The 15606-nt window shown below is 41.3% G+C and overlaps 1 protein-coding gene across 1 annotated transcript in view; it reads right to left on the minus strand.

Annotated features, from left to right (window-relative positions):
• The window catches only part of NPEPPS (aminopeptidase puromycin sensitive), a 38409-nt gene that overhangs the window by 17640 nt on the left and 5163 nt on the right, over nucleotides 1-15606 (minus strand). The window contains exons 2-6 of the mRNA XM_063354324.1: nucleotides 11719-11803; nucleotides 3256-3333; nucleotides 2252-2373; nucleotides 1209-1316; nucleotides 74-274 (exon numbers count right to left, since the gene is read on the minus strand). Coding sequence (XP_063210394.1) covers nucleotides 74-274; nucleotides 1209-1316; nucleotides 2252-2373; nucleotides 3256-3333; nucleotides 11719-11803 — 594 coding nt within the window. The remainder of the gene's footprint in view (nucleotides 1-73; nucleotides 275-1208; nucleotides 1317-2251; nucleotides 2374-3255; nucleotides 3334-11718; nucleotides 11804-15606) is intronic.

The following is a 15606-nucleotide window of genomic DNA, read 5'->3' on the forward strand; positions in this document are numbered from 1 at the left end:
GACCGAAGGGAGGAGAGGGCTACGTCCAGCCTGATCGCTACAGCAGTAACGGTGTCACCCTGAGAGCATTTACCTCTAATGCAAACTTTCCTTGTTCCGCTTTGCCAACGGGAGTGTAAACACGCACTAAGACGCCGTCGAGGGACCTGGCCTCCACGAAGTCGTATTCTCCCACCACAAACGCTACAAGATATGTCGACATTATGGGGGTGCGAGCGAACTTCACTTCCACCAGATTTTCATCGTCTGGGTACGGCTTCCGGTCAATGACATTCTTTCAACGTGAAAGGGAATCAGTTAATTTCGTGGAAGTGAAACTGTATTACACAATGCATTTGACTAACTATTACATCACTATGAGTCATGCATTTAAAATGAACGGACTTCTTTTATGATTTTAAAACACAGACCACAATGTAGTTCCCCTCCTAACTAAAATTGCCCCACCACATATAGAGGTGTGCTTTTTAGTATATATATGTTATATTCCATTACTGCAAAGGCAGCTGAACACATCAGGTATCAGCTGCTGTCCTTGAAAGAGAGTATTGCTCGCATCCCAGTAAAGCACTGGGCTTTCACTTCAAATTCTGAAACAGAAACCATAACCATGCGGTCAAGGCTAGACTCTACAGGAAACTATGAAAGTTAGCTACTGGAATACAAATGTCCATTTTTAAACTGACTTGCTCTTCTCCAGCAACATCTTCGAGAAATATTTGCACCGTATTTAAAGCAGCAACCTGAAAATGCCCACTTGTATTTGTGAGAGAGGTACTTCTACTTGCACATTGCTCCCCAGGTCTGATCAAAAATCCTCTAGGGCAGAAAACATGCTTATTTATCTCAAATGCTACATCTGCTTATGCAGCTATAAGAGCTATATAAACACGCAAAGGCCCTTTTTTCCCCCCAGTCACTCTTAATCAAGCAGCACGTGGCATGACATATGCTAAGACTTTTTTTTTTTTTTAAAGAAACACCACTGTGGTTTGTACAACCTGTTTAGCTTTCGTGCTAGCATTTGATATCACAACATCATCTTTTACAAAGTTCTCTCAATTTAGAGCAGCTCAATAATAGCTAGCAAGACAGCCTATATTCCTAATTCTGTCTGTTACCAAGGCACGCTATTAACTATCAAATAATCAGCTGGCATTATTACAGTTTTATTTAAAACACGGTTTACTTGCCCATCAAGAACTTACCATATTTGACAAAGCTACTCTGTCTTTAGGAACCACCAAAGAAATATCAAATGTTGCCTTAATAGCAGGCTCATCCCAGCAAGGGAAAGCTCTGCGAGCGTCAGTAGCCTGAAGGAAATAAGAGCATTAAAAGAATAAATCAAGAGATTGTGGCAATGAAACACACACAAAAATTCAGCACATTTTACAGGCAAGAAGTTGGGTCAATAATGGCTGGTCACTGGTGTAGAGTCTCTTCACTGCCACTCCTGACCTCTGCATTAGAGCATTTTATTCTTACTGTGATAACTTATTTCACTCTTGGTTTAAAAAAAAAAAAAAAGAGAAAAAAAAAGGCAGCTGAAAAGCACTCTGTGCTCTGATGGAATTCTACAGTCTGAGCAAAATTTAGCAGAGTCATGACGGGAGCAAAGCTCAGTCATGTGAAAGCAGAGAGGGCACCCAGGCGTTCACAGAGCGTACACACAAGACCACCTATTTATATTCTGTCAGTAGACTGCACCCAAGAAATGTTCTATTTGTACGAGGTACGTACTCCATATTTTTATGTAACCAGGCAGATGACTATGAAATTACAATATGGTATAAAATTCTGTCATTATGTCCAGGGTTTACGTAATACTCGAGACAGAATCTGGCTCTCATTTTGGATGTCATTAAGATACTGAGATAAAGGCAGAGTGTCCTATTAAAAAAATTAATATACCTCCCAAAGGATAGTTACACAGAGTTATTTGACCACATCTAAATCAACAGCTGTTTTTAAACATTGCCGCTATTGTATATAGACGATGCATCACACATCGGCATGATCCTTGGCTGGGGAATTTGCCAGATCCAGAATTTACTGACCTTCAAGTCGCAATGTAAAGGCTGCTTTTAGTATTACCCATCCACACTAAGAGCAAGGAGCAAATAAATATGGATTTTTGAAATTTACCCAGAGGGTATAGCTAAAGCTAGGAAATCAGGTCTTTGCTTCTTCTAAGAAAAAATCCTATATTGAGAGTGACATTCCCTGAACACAAAAATATAGCCCATACCTCAAACTGAGTGACAGCAGCATAACGTGTGTCTCCAGTAGGGGTGGTATATTTACTTCGGTAAAAACCTTTCATTTTATCGTTCAGCTCCCCTACAAAGTCTATCTTTAGCGTCCCTGTCCCTGTAACAGAAACAGATGGGACATTGTTATTTGCACGTGCCAAACAGAACATTTATTTGGTCTGGACCTTCCAGGCTACTCAGCTGGCCCACTGCCCTTCTGAAATAAGATGTCCCTTAACTCTTCTCCACCCACCGCTTTTTTTGCCAGCCTCCCTCAAACCCTTCACCCTCCTTACAGACCTGCCTTAAGCCATTTGAGATGTCTGGCCCTACAATCCTTACCTTCGAATAAAGTTTACAAAAATATAGGATGGCTACTAAGTGATAATAGCATCTACGAAGTCTTTTACAAAAGCCAAGATGGAGCATTGGCTGCGTTCAAGCTTGTAAGTCAATTAGTCTCGGGATTTATTCTGCCCTCAATGTCTCCGTGCAAAAGGGGAAACCTGATCTCGATCAGAGAGGCAGCATGCCAATACTCCACAGAATGAAACACCAAAGTTTGATCCCCCTCGAATCTTTCTATTTGTATTTGTCAAGATGAAATAAAACCGCTTTATTCAAGCTGAGGAGCTGAGTTTCAATCAACAAACTCCTCAGAGAAAAAAAAAACTGTAGCAGTTTCAAAAGAATTAGTACATTCCCACCTAGGAAAATACTGCAGTAATTCAGATTAGCTCATTCTCAGCAAGAGGAAAACAGATCATCTGTATCTAACGTAAGTAGTTCCGAGCCTAACTCCCAATAGCAGGTAAATAATTAGAGTGGCCTCGGGTGTTGGAAGCAAACATCACCAACAGTGAAACAATTTCCAATTCCAGAGGCTCACAAAGTGACTTACAGTGGACAGACTCCCCAGGGTGCACTAAATTCGCCGTCAGAAACTTCAGGGAACTTCAGACATGGTTGAAGCAAGCAGAAAGCATAAAACAGCTCTTACCTTTCTGGAGAGTACTGGGAAAGGAGAGAGTGACCTTTTCATCCTCATTTTGATAGTTGAACCCTGTGGCATGCACCTCTGAAACAGAAAACCAGACTAGTTTGTTCAAATAAGCTCCAGAGATTTTTTTTTTTTTGTATCTCACAAACATTTAAAATTAACTAAATCAGCTGAATCAAAGAACATGCTGTAGTTACTGAATAAATCAATGAAGATTTTGAACAATCCAGAATGATATAAACGCAAGCAACAAAAGAAAACACCACCCACAGTGAGAACAGTACCCTGTACACCTCCAGGAACGCTGGTAATGACTACAAAATCCTGACAAATGGTAAAATATTGCATTAAACTTCCCCTCAATATTAAATGCTTACATCAGTGCAGCAGGATTCTTATTAATTATTCCACACAGGATGCTTATGACTTATTAAACTAATCTGTGGATCTCACTTTGAAAAGCACACCAATATCCACAGCAAGGTGGTGGTGTTTGGTTTTCACCACCAAGAAAAACACAATGTTGATTTTATTTAAAAATTGTCTTCTGAACCAGAGACCTACCTTGGAGTTTATATACCTTGCAGCAAGGGCATCCAAAATCAACCAGAATATTAAGCAGTACGGCATTTACATGGCAGTACATCTATTTGTAGATGGAAATAGCCAAATTGGGAGGCCAAGCTGGATAGATGCAGGGAAGGAATTGGTACACGGGAATTAAACTGTCCTGCAGCTTAAGAGTTAGCAGAACCAAGAGAGGACACCTGGTGTTGCTTCTTCCTTCCCAATTCATCAAGTCCCACTCGCTGCATCCAAGGTGATGCACATCTGTGCTCCTTCAACCAAAAAAAAATATCTAAAACAGCTACGCAGGACCTCACTGCAAGTCCCGCTGCCTGTGTCAGTCTATACTCAACCACCGCAGTAACGAGCTATCTTCAAGGAATGCAAATCAACACCAAAATAACTCAGTAATGCTTTCTACCACACATCAGCATCTTAACTACCAAACGTGGTAAGCCTGGACACAGCGATACACCTTCCTATGCAGACACACTGATGGATAATTCTAGACTTAAAAATACAATAAACATCTGGCAGTTCAGTACAAGCTGCCTGCCCCATCCCGCTTACATCACTCAAATGGAAGTGCAAACACACACAGGATATTGAAATGCTACCAAGGGTCTAGCAACATTTTCAGATACTTTCAAAATTGACCTAGGAAGAAAGATTCAGTAAATAGCTTCAGTTATCTACTGAAACAGATACTACTTTTGAACAGTCACAGAGAAAAAGGGCAAAAAAGAATACTGGAAAGTGCTGCGATACATTGAGGTGAACACCCTAGAAGAAAAATGTACCACTATATCAACTCCTTCATTACATGGAATTCCGAATGACAAGGCTTGTTTGAAACAACACCTTAATTTACAGAACGACCCGCCTTCCACGCTCAAATATCACTACAAGAATCCAGGTATTCGGTTTCAGAGGCAGCCTAAGCACATTCGCAAGATGTTCAGCTAAGTTGTTCCATATGTGACAAAATAACTGGAAACATGTTTTTATTTTTATAAAATTTAAAGTGCTATTTATTCTGGAATAGTAGGATTTCAGCCTTAAGTCAGAGTAAATACCAACCTCTGCTCACAGAGAACATAAATGCAGAAACTGCATGAATGCATTAGTCTTAACTATCGGTTTCGCAGTGCTCTGCTCAGCATTTAATCAGAGCTAACCACCACGCTGGGGTACATAATATGTAACTGCTTACAATAAAACAATTCTAGCTGTAAAAAAAAAATAAAATACAAAAATAAATTCAAGAAGGATCAGGTAGAAGAACTTTAGACTACTAGTCTCTACTGAGGAGTTCCAAGATTTTTAAAATCAACTGTAAGAGGGATGAGATAGACCATTTAAACAGAACACGTGCCAAGGACATCACACTGCCAGCATGCGTTGGGCAGCGAGCAACAAGAATTAAAGGTTTAGCTTTTCTTCTTCTAATTCTGCGGAATACTGAGGCAGAAAGGGAGACATTATATGAGAGTTGGAGAGAAGATATTCAGGGGAACAACAGCCATATACGATATACTAGTCTGAAAGTGGGCTTCCCAGGAAGAGAGTGGGGCTGATTGCTGACTACATCGCTTCGATCCGATTAATTTTGACCCCGGCTATCTTTAGAGTCCAACAGACAACAAACCCGTTGTTCTGCGGTAGCACGTGGGTGACCCTGGTCAGGAGGAAGGACGGGCTGAATACCTGTCGGAAATTTATGTTAGCCTTCCTGGGAGGAATCCCGCTGCCGGACAACCTGCAGATGCTGAGCTGTCAGCCTGTGGTCAGAGGCTAAATGAAAACCTGAGAAACGGCTGATAAAGATCAGTACAAGAACGCAGAATCCCTCCGCCCCCCGTGTATTTTAAAATGACCACAGCAAACCAAAAACATTTGTATCTTTTTACAGCTTCTAATGGAAACAATCTGATACCGAAGACAAACAATACCATGACTTCAGGATCATAGTTCTAACCTACTGAAACTGAGAAATAGAGAAGAATGCGTGTTATGCAGATCTTCTGCCAAAAGTTGACAATGAATATCGAGTTTCCCCCCTCCTCCTCTCTAAATGCGAAGCTCTCCTAAGAAGCGTATTTGAATCTGTAGCTCCGCTACTTTATAATCTTTTTAACATGTGGTAGGAAAGACGCAGGTAAACGTTACCATCCACAGAAGAAAGTGAAGACCTTCAGGTGTTGTTCCCCCGGCCCCCGCAACAGCCTGGGAAGGCAGACGAACACATTGCCAAAAGCAACCTTGTTTCAAAGAGCTTCTCACCTTTAATTTTACACTGTTAGATCCCAATTACCCCTAAGGTTAGAAACAGTGCTTAAACAAGTTTACAGTTTAAATAGGCTGGAAGCAGCCACCTCCTGGGGGATGCCGAGCGCTCCCAGCACATCCCCATCCCCATCAAAGGAGGGTCCCTGTCACACCCCGGGACCGTCCCATCTGCCGTGACAACCCGCCTCTGGTCCACACTTAAAAAGCAATGGCCAGATTACACCTGGAACAGAAGGTAACACCCATTTACAGTTTCACAAGACCCGCATTCATTGAGGTGTTGGTGCCTAAAAGAGTCTTTCCACGCGCGACTCCAGCAATCTTTTGTCATTCTCAAAGCAGCTGCTTATACACCAATTTCTGAAACAGCAGAATATAAATGAAAAATTCAAAGTTACATTATTATTTAAAAAAAAAAAAACAAAAAACCAAAACTATTCAGTGCCAATAATTTAATCCAGAGCAAAAGAACCATGGAAAACCATCAACAATACTTTTTGTTAGAGTTTAAGAGAACTGCTTATAACAAAGATGTAATTGCAGCAAAAGGCTGTCTGAATTCCTAACAGTGTTGAATACAAAAGCTCCTGAAGAGAACAACACAATTTTGGCAGCCTTCTAACTTTGGAGAGTTTGGCACTGCAAGGTTGCAAGTTAATCACTAGCACATTAGTACACAGTCTGGACCAAGCTGCATGAGAAAATAAAAAGCTGCTAGTGCTCCACGTCTTTGGAAAAAACGCATTAAAAAATCAGATCTAGCAACCCTCCCAAACTCAGGGCACTACATTTCAAATTTTACAATAGCTTTTAAAATAAATTACAGTCCTTCTACAGAGTACTTCCTGAAACTGCACAGTAACCAGATGGACACATCAATTAATGATCCCAATTTCTGTATTACATGCTTATAAACACGGATCCTAGCCAAAGGTTTTAAGCAACGTCAAATGTGCATGTATTTCAAAGCGAAGACAAAGCCAAGTGCGAGAGATGGAATTTTTTTTTTCAAGTAGCCCTCATTCCATGGCATGGCGAAGTCACAGGCAATTAAGGTATGGTGGCTTAATGAACTTGCATTCATCAACTGAGCTGCAGTGACTGTGTGCACTCTGCCTACTCCATCTGCAAATTAAACCCGTTAGCTCGAAACATCTACATGTTGACATAGCATGCACTGTCCTCCTTCAGCATTAGCTGCCGAGCTACGCCGATGCAGTTCCCCAGAATGCTAATGCTTTCGAGCCCTTTCACATCTTTTCACGTGTTTCAAACCAGTGGTTGTAAAATCCTTTAAAGGAGTCAGAAGTATTCTCCCGTATTGGATATTCCCAAACCGTCCGTGCCGACGCAGCCCAGGCCTCCTTAAAAAAACCTACCTTTCAAAATTCTGTCGCATCAAGCCCTCTCCAGAAGAAAGGATGAAGATGAGCTTTTCTACAACAAAGGAAGGTTTCACAACTGGCTTAAACAAATCCAGTCAGCTATGGGCAGAGACAGTAGTCTCATTTTTCCCACCTGGCCCCAGCTGCATGTTCCCATTCCCTTCCTTCCACGGGCATTCACATACAATCCTCAGGATCAGGAAGATGATCTGTCTCCAAGCTGCCTATTTTTTTTTTTCCCTTGTAGAGGCAGTTTTCAGCCAGTGCAGTTTCCTGACCCGCATGGCTGCTAAACAGTACAAACACGAATGCCAACAGAAGGAAGGGAGAGAGAACAAGCGTCATTGTCCCTTTCCACAGCAGCAGGACTTCGGACTGCCTGACGATCACCGTGAAAATGTTCGCGATCCCAGCCCAAGGGAAAGCACTGTTTGGAGACACTGGGGTCACGCTGCTTTCCATGAGCACTCCTGATCTTTTCTTGTTGTTTCGAACCAGCAGCTGAGGCTCTGGTGTAACCAGCCTCTAGCACTAGCATCCAAGCGTGTCCCTACCACACTAGGAAGGAAAAGACTGACATAATGAGTTCTGGCCTTAAAACCTTTTAAAGTTGAAGTTCAAATCAAAGTTCACTCAATTATTTCTGCTAAACAAACACCACTATGGTTGTTGGTCATTTTCTATCTGAAATTGCCAACTGCTACCCCCCAAGCATCTCTAAATTTAAGAAGCTGCTTTAGATGCCCCAGTATCTGAAAAGCTTTCCAAGCTAATGACGATGTAGTTCACCAGTACAACTCCATCACAATTTCACAGCTTCTTGAATGAGAGACTCACAGGAAGCTCCAACCACTGAGCATTCACTAAGCATGAAACTCAATCCCCTAAAATTTAACTTCAGAAACATTTATTCAGCCGAGCAAAGTCAACCATTTGGACAAAGGCAGTGCAGCACACGCACGCCTAAACGCTAAGGCTGCACTATAAACATTGCCCTACAAATGCTAAAAACTGGCTTCTGGAAAAAACAAAACCAATTGCTCCTTATGACTAATGGGAGGAGCCAGTCGTAACTTCGGCAACGGAAACTCAGTCTTTTGAGTAGCTTTGTTCCATGACAGCGTACCTGGCACAAACAGCAAATTCTCCAGTTACAGTCACTCCACTAGGTTTATGACTAAACAGAGTATTTTTCTCCTCCAAAGTACTGAGTAATCAATCTCTCCTGGTTTATTATTCACCATCACTCAATTGTGGATTACACAGCAAAATTTTTTACTTTGACTTTAAAGCTCCAGAGATCCTCCCCCCAGCTTCCTGTCAAATATTGGGCAACAATGTGATTTCCCTGCAAATCTGCATTAAAATTCCAAAGACCAAGTTCCACCCTCTGCTGTATCCATCTCTAAAAGAGCGATCAGGAGGGGAGGGAAAACATGGCCCACAGTTCTAGCAAAGATTTCCCGTTGTTGTACAAGCCCAGGTGCAGTAGGCACTCAAGACTAACAAGATTATTAGGAATTATTAGGAAAATTATTATTAGGAAAAGAATAAACTGTTCTGCACAAAAGTCAACAGATCACCTCCATAAACAAGGGAAAGGTATCTGTTGAACAAGAAGCCCTCCTTTCCACACAGCTACTTTTCAGAACAGAACCACACGTGAAAGAAGATAAGCGACCGCCTATCTTTTGTCTCACATCCAGAGACAAGCGTGAGACAAATTCTTCCCCACTGAGGTACAGAACTAAAAGAGTAACAAATTTTCACTAGAGCCTTTAAAGGAGAAAATGACACTAACTTCTCACTTGTTTTCAAACACACTTTATAGGCAATGGGTAGGAGGCTCACCTAAGTAACTAAATCCAAATGATCTGGCTGATATTCCTGTTGCTTCACTGGACTGTATTTCGTACTCTGTTTTTGAGACCAGTTATACAATTACCATCCAAAAGCTGTGCACAATAGCAGCATTAGTAAGACTGACTTGATCTCTATCAACAGGTGCCAGCAAACAGTCTGCCAATTTCATGCAATTTTACTTCCAAAGCCATTATACTAGTTGGCAGTTTACCAAACCGAAGGATATGTTTTAACCCCATGAAGCCTGAGTATAATTACAGTAAACATGCGATAAAGCTGCACCTCAAGTATTTGTGATACAAGAGGTGAGCGCCTGTACTGCAGCCAGAGCGCTGGACTCCTGTTCCTGGGCATCCGGAGCGCCACGTTCCAGGCTATGTGAAAAATCAGAATGAAGGAATTTAAGCCACAGAAACTCATTTCCAGTGTAATTAGTTTTAAGTCTCCATTAAGATCTACTATTAATACTTTCAAGCTAAGGCCTACTATTAATACTCTGAAGCTACAAGGAGAGTATATCACTGCTAAAAAATAGTAAAATAGACTTCTATGAGAGGGAAATCAGCTTTGAAAACAACAAAGATAATACATTAAAATAGAGATCCTCTCCATTATAAGTATTTTTCCTGATTTGACTGGAAAGAGACTTTATTCCTAGGTACCTTCTCCATTTATTTTCATTTTTCTCAATGACAAAACAAAAAATTAATAGGTGGTTTGGGCCGGTGACACGGTGGTAGGTGGAACAGCCTCCATAAACACTCTGCTATTACTACCACTCTTGTTATCGCCTCATTACTCAGAATAAGAAATAACTCCAGGAGCGCTTAGCAACACAGTGCATCCAATCAACTAACGATCACTAACGGCAGCGTGTGAAAGGCACGCAGGAATGGAGCGCCAGGGGACAACCCGGGAGCCCAAATCAGGCACGCAGGAAACAGGGCCCTATTCTTTCACTATCAAAACCGGGTGGCCAGACTCCAGGCTCTTTGGGAACACTTTTCTCTGCCGCCCTCTCTCGCTGCGACTGCGCTTCCTGCAGCGAGCTCTGCTTTTCCACAACACGCACTGAAAACTCTGCTTCCTTCGGATGGGGCTCCCCATCCACCTAAGCACCACTTGGCAGCTCCCAACTGCACTTAAGAAGTCCTCTGGTTTCTTTAACGCTATATTAAAACAAAAAAAAAAAACAAAACAATTTAAATGCAAAGACGCGTTGCGGACTCGCCACAGACAAAGCTATTAGCCATAGGATAACGTCACTACAACAAGAACTGGAATTGTTCCTACCAAATCCAGTCCAGAAAATTTAAGATTTCTTTTCTTCTTTAGGTGTTTGGACAAACACAGCCCTTCTCTCCAACTTCCTTCAGCTGTGGGATAAACATACTAGGGAAGTTTAAATCTAATCAAAGGAACACCTTTCTCCTAGCCATCATCAAGATCATTCCTTTAATTCACAATCATGGTTTTAATAAAGTGCTTCACGACATTATTGTGGCATTTTCCTTATAGAAAGGGAAGCTCCGCAGTGCCTTTTCTTGTCTGAGGGACTTAAGAAACAATCGTACGCAGCGGACCAAATAGCTACTGTGTTTAAAACAGCAATGGCTCATAAGAAAACCAAAAGGCTTTGCACACTGTTAGACTATCGCTCTGTTTCAAGGAGTTTATTTTCCACACCTTAATCATTTCATGCTTCAATTGCTAAAGCTTTTTTTGCGTCTGCTAAATCTCCTCAAAATATAATTGGGGAAGATGTCAACTACTATAACTGTGTCTCACAAACAGGTGCTGCTTCTTCGATTTTGCCAGCAACTTCCAGCCTTTCGCCGAGCCAGACCCCAACCGTTGTCTCCTCCACACAATCACCTTTTTTCCGTGTTGCCCTACACTCAGAACAAAGGTCAATTAAGTGTCTTCTGTGCTTTTCCAAATCCTTCCCTATGAGCATTTCTTACTGCAGGCCATTATTGATGCATTCCTTATCTAAGACCTTGTCACAGATTTTGTCAATACTGTGAAGTCCATAGGTACAGATCATGTTCTTACACAACCACCTGGTACAAAGATAAATCAAAATGTAAACAAACATCCTTTTGCCTATGACACACAGGCATGACAGAGTAGAACGCAGATTCCACGGAAGCTTGAGGTAACTTTTTTTAAACATAATGCAAATGGTAGTGACGAGGAGAGAATAAAGGTTAGATAATTCATTTTGTGCTTCTAGGGATAGGTTAACTTATCAAACTATGACGCAATTTTGCAAATTTGTTAACTGCTGGCAGCAGCATCTCACATCAGAAATGAAATGGATTAACAGCTAAAAACTCCAGAAAAAAAGCAATCCTACCTTCATCTCCTTCTGGCGCATAGGAAGCTGTAATAATGTCAATGTCAGCACAGTTCATCACAATTTGGTTGGTTGCCTGTTTCACCTGGAAGAGAAATTTTATGAGCATCAGGAAGAAATGGTGTCCCCTACTCCCTTGAGCTCCCTTAAGTAGGCACTCCCGCCTCCCTTTGATCTGAAACTCCCTCCATCATCAGTGTTTGAAACAAAATTTAGCGGTTGAGAGCAGTAAAAAAGAAAAAGATATTTCACTGACTGGTCTCATTTGTTCCGGGACATGTGTACTTGAATCATGTTCAAGCCATCTAGGCCTACTTATCAACACAGTAAATTATTTAAGGGAATGGACTGCCTGTTAAAAATTGGTATGAAAGTTTGACAATAGGGCCCTTGTACATGCCTGGGAATCCAAGACCAATAAAAATAGATAGAGAGCCTGTAAGCTTCCTGTTAGAGATGACCTACAGGAGACTATAGTAAAAGCCTTCGAATGCAAACGTCTTTCAGAGACGATCAGAAATACAACCTACGGTACCAGGTTCTAAGCTGTCGACACTGTAAAAACATCTTAGGTTAAAAACATCTGCCAAGAAATTCGCCTTCACATTTTCCTGAAAGCTTTCCTTCTGCCAGCTCTTGGCTACACACACTTTGCTTTATTTAACAAGTGGCCAGCTCCCAGCGTAGTAATAAACTGTCTCACTGTGCCAGCTTTCTATTTGGATGCAAGAGCTTGAATACAGAGGAATTCAAATTAAATATCAATTAATTACAAAGGGGTAAAATATTTGGGAATTAAACTAGGAATTATTTAGAAACTTATGGCTGAAACCGCTAGAACCATCACACTGGATGGAGCTGGTAGTCCTGCTGGTCCGGGATGCAATTTCTAGCAGTAGACAATGACAGTCCTTTAAATAAAGGAGTAAGAATTTCTGTAACAGCCAACTGGAGTTTAACGTATGCACAAAGGAACCGCTTCCTACCCCAGAGAGTGAGTTCCTCACAGCATAAGGACTTGTATCCCTTTCTTGGTTTTTCACTCTTATAACCTCAAAATGCCCTGTTAACACCTCTACCCAGCACTCTGGCTATCCGTGCGTGAACACGCAGCAGAAACCAACTGGACCCCTTTGTGATGGAAACTGGTCCCCATGAACCCAGAGCTCCTCTGCCCCTGCAGCGCAATCAGCAAAGCACCCTGCACGCACACGCCAGCTCACCATCCCAGCATCTGAACGTAAACGCATTTATCACAAGCAGAGTCAAAATACTAAGCTGTGAAGCGTCATAATTGAAGCAGACACTTATCACTCTGCCATAAAGGAGCTGGTATCTACGCAAGATGAGTAAACGGAAGCAGATACTCAGTCTTGAGCTGAATATCTCGATCTACCTCGGCTCACTGGAGGAATGGTTCCTTAGTCATTGTGTATATAAAAACCAAATTCAAGTCTAGTCAGTGATAAGAGAGGCTTAAGAAATTTAAATGCATAACTTAATAGGCATACCCACATCATCTAGTCCATCTAGTCTAATAATCTGTGAACCAAAGGGCTAATTCCAGATACTCCAAGGAAAGCCAACCCCACGGAGGATGGTCAACACAAGACAAACCTAACTCAGAAGTTTCTTTCTAACCTCAGTCAGGAACTTCGCAAAGCAAACGTCCATGACTTATTCCTATTAACAGAATTGTGTAATAAATATTACGTAAGGGCTTATACTTTTTGACAAGCCTAACTATTAGTGAATCTTTCCAAATCCTGCTCGTCAGCCACCCTGCAGTAGCGTGTCCTACAGAGCAGTGCAGAAGAGCTGTGCTGTTCTCACGATGTTGCCTCTTTACAGCAATAAAATCAAAACAATGTTACCTAATAAACTTAACCCGATTCTAAAAAACAACACGCTTGCAAAGCAGAAAACCAGCAAATGTAACAGCTGAAGTAACACAGGTTAGATTTGATGCTTCTAGTAAAGATTTACAAACTGAATTTTTTTTCCCCCCATTTGATGTGCATGAAACTAAAGGACTACAGCCCTTCCCAAAACCTGAGGTCCAAGCCTAACAATTTTTAATCACAATATTAGAGGCTGGGGTTTTTCAAGGTCTTCTACAACACAGAAAAATTAGAATGAGAACAGCTTGTTATAAATGTCTAGTAGAGACCTTTATTCAATCTACAAATCCAAATCTCTCTGGATCAAGAATTCAAGATGCATAAAGAGCTGTCCAAATTGCAGACAATACTGGGTTTAACAATAGGCTTCATCTCTCAAAAACAACCTCTTCTGAGGACAGAAGAATTTCCAGCGCAGCGCTGTGCCTGCAAATAAAAAAGTTTAGGTTTAAGCGGAGATAACTTCAGATGCTCCTTAGAAAGGCAATTACCCGGCTTTAGATTTTCTTTTCTTACCTCCTACAAATCTCAAGCCAGTTTTACAAGAGAGTACATTTAAAGGGATTGAGTGAACCAATAGTCTAAAAAACATTTACCCTCCACCTCCCCAAAAATGAAGGGCAAAAGTCAGTGTGCAGATGTCAATATTGACAGTGTACTTGCACAGCACACTTCTGAGGCTCTCATCAGTTAATTCAGTGGGGGAAAAAAAGTTTTCACGTTGGCACACAGGCTCTAGCATGAGAGCCTCCTCCCTCTGATCCACTGAAAATAATGAAGTACAGACACACCTGTAAGAAAAAAACCAAACCAAAACTATAAACCGCCCAGCATACTTCACTTATGACCATTTTATCTCACACGAGCCCATAGCCTCGTGCTTACAGACACCATGTCTGTCACGAAGATGAATGAAGGTGTTTTACCGTAAGTGATACCTTGAAGCTGCTTTTACATTTCTGCTCATACTGTGTTTCGGAAGACAGATATTCTGCTCATGCAGTGCTTTTCATGAATGCAATCCTATTAAAAGGCAAAAAGGCACCTCCTTGCATAAGGTATAACCAATTACAAAGCTGTATATATGTGACCTGTCACCCTGCTTCACCTTGCTCTATAATATAATAAATTTGCTCTTCAGCAAGAAGAGGCTAATCAAGGCAAGAGCAAGCTACAAATGCCCACAATGGAAGTAGTTTTGCCATAAGGGTGATGTGTTTAAAAGCAGCAGATGAACGAAGACCGATATCTGGAATGAAGGACGGTTTCAAAACTTTAAACCTGTGGCTTTTGACGAAGGTCTGGTAACATTAATCCCAATTAAATACCTAGTGAGACAAGCCAGACAGATACCCCAAGCAGGTCTGCCCTGCAATAAAACTATGGAACTTTCAGACGTGTTAACCTGTCATTACGCTAAGATGACACATACCTCCCAACCCCTCACATCCACCTTCGTGCTCAGCGCTAGCTTCTGGGGAGGAAAATCTCACCCAATGGGGGATAACAGCTTAAATTCCCCCAAAAAGTTTTCCAAGGTAACATCATTTGATGGAAGAAGAGCTAAAAAGGCTAATTATTTGTCTCTGCCAAATAGGACTCAAAGATGCTGTAAGGCTTTTGATTTTCACCAGTTATTAGAGCAGGAAAGGACTTGATGGAAAAACCTTTTCAGGACACGAGAAACAGGACTTTGAATGGCTTCAGCAGAATGACAGCCTACCTGAAATACAGGTTGAGGTGCACCAGAAGACATCTTCTAGTGTCAAAACTATTTCTTTAGAGCCATTTATAAGACTAGATAATTAAAATCTTGTCACTCGGCTTCAGAGTCCTTTTCTAAATGTAGCATTATAACAAGCATGTATTTTTTATCATTTTACTCTCTAAAAATAGAGAACTAAAGTTACCTCAGTTCTGTTCTAGGTTGCATCTTTTTAAGAATTTCAAACTTCAATGAGAAAAGGAATAAAAAGTTTTATTCATC

This window comes from Chroicocephalus ridibundus, chromosome 17, assembly GCF_963924245.1.
Source record: "Chroicocephalus ridibundus chromosome 17, bChrRid1.1, whole genome shotgun sequence".
Taxonomy (NCBI): domain Eukaryota; kingdom Metazoa; phylum Chordata; class Aves; order Charadriiformes; family Laridae; genus Chroicocephalus; species Chroicocephalus ridibundus.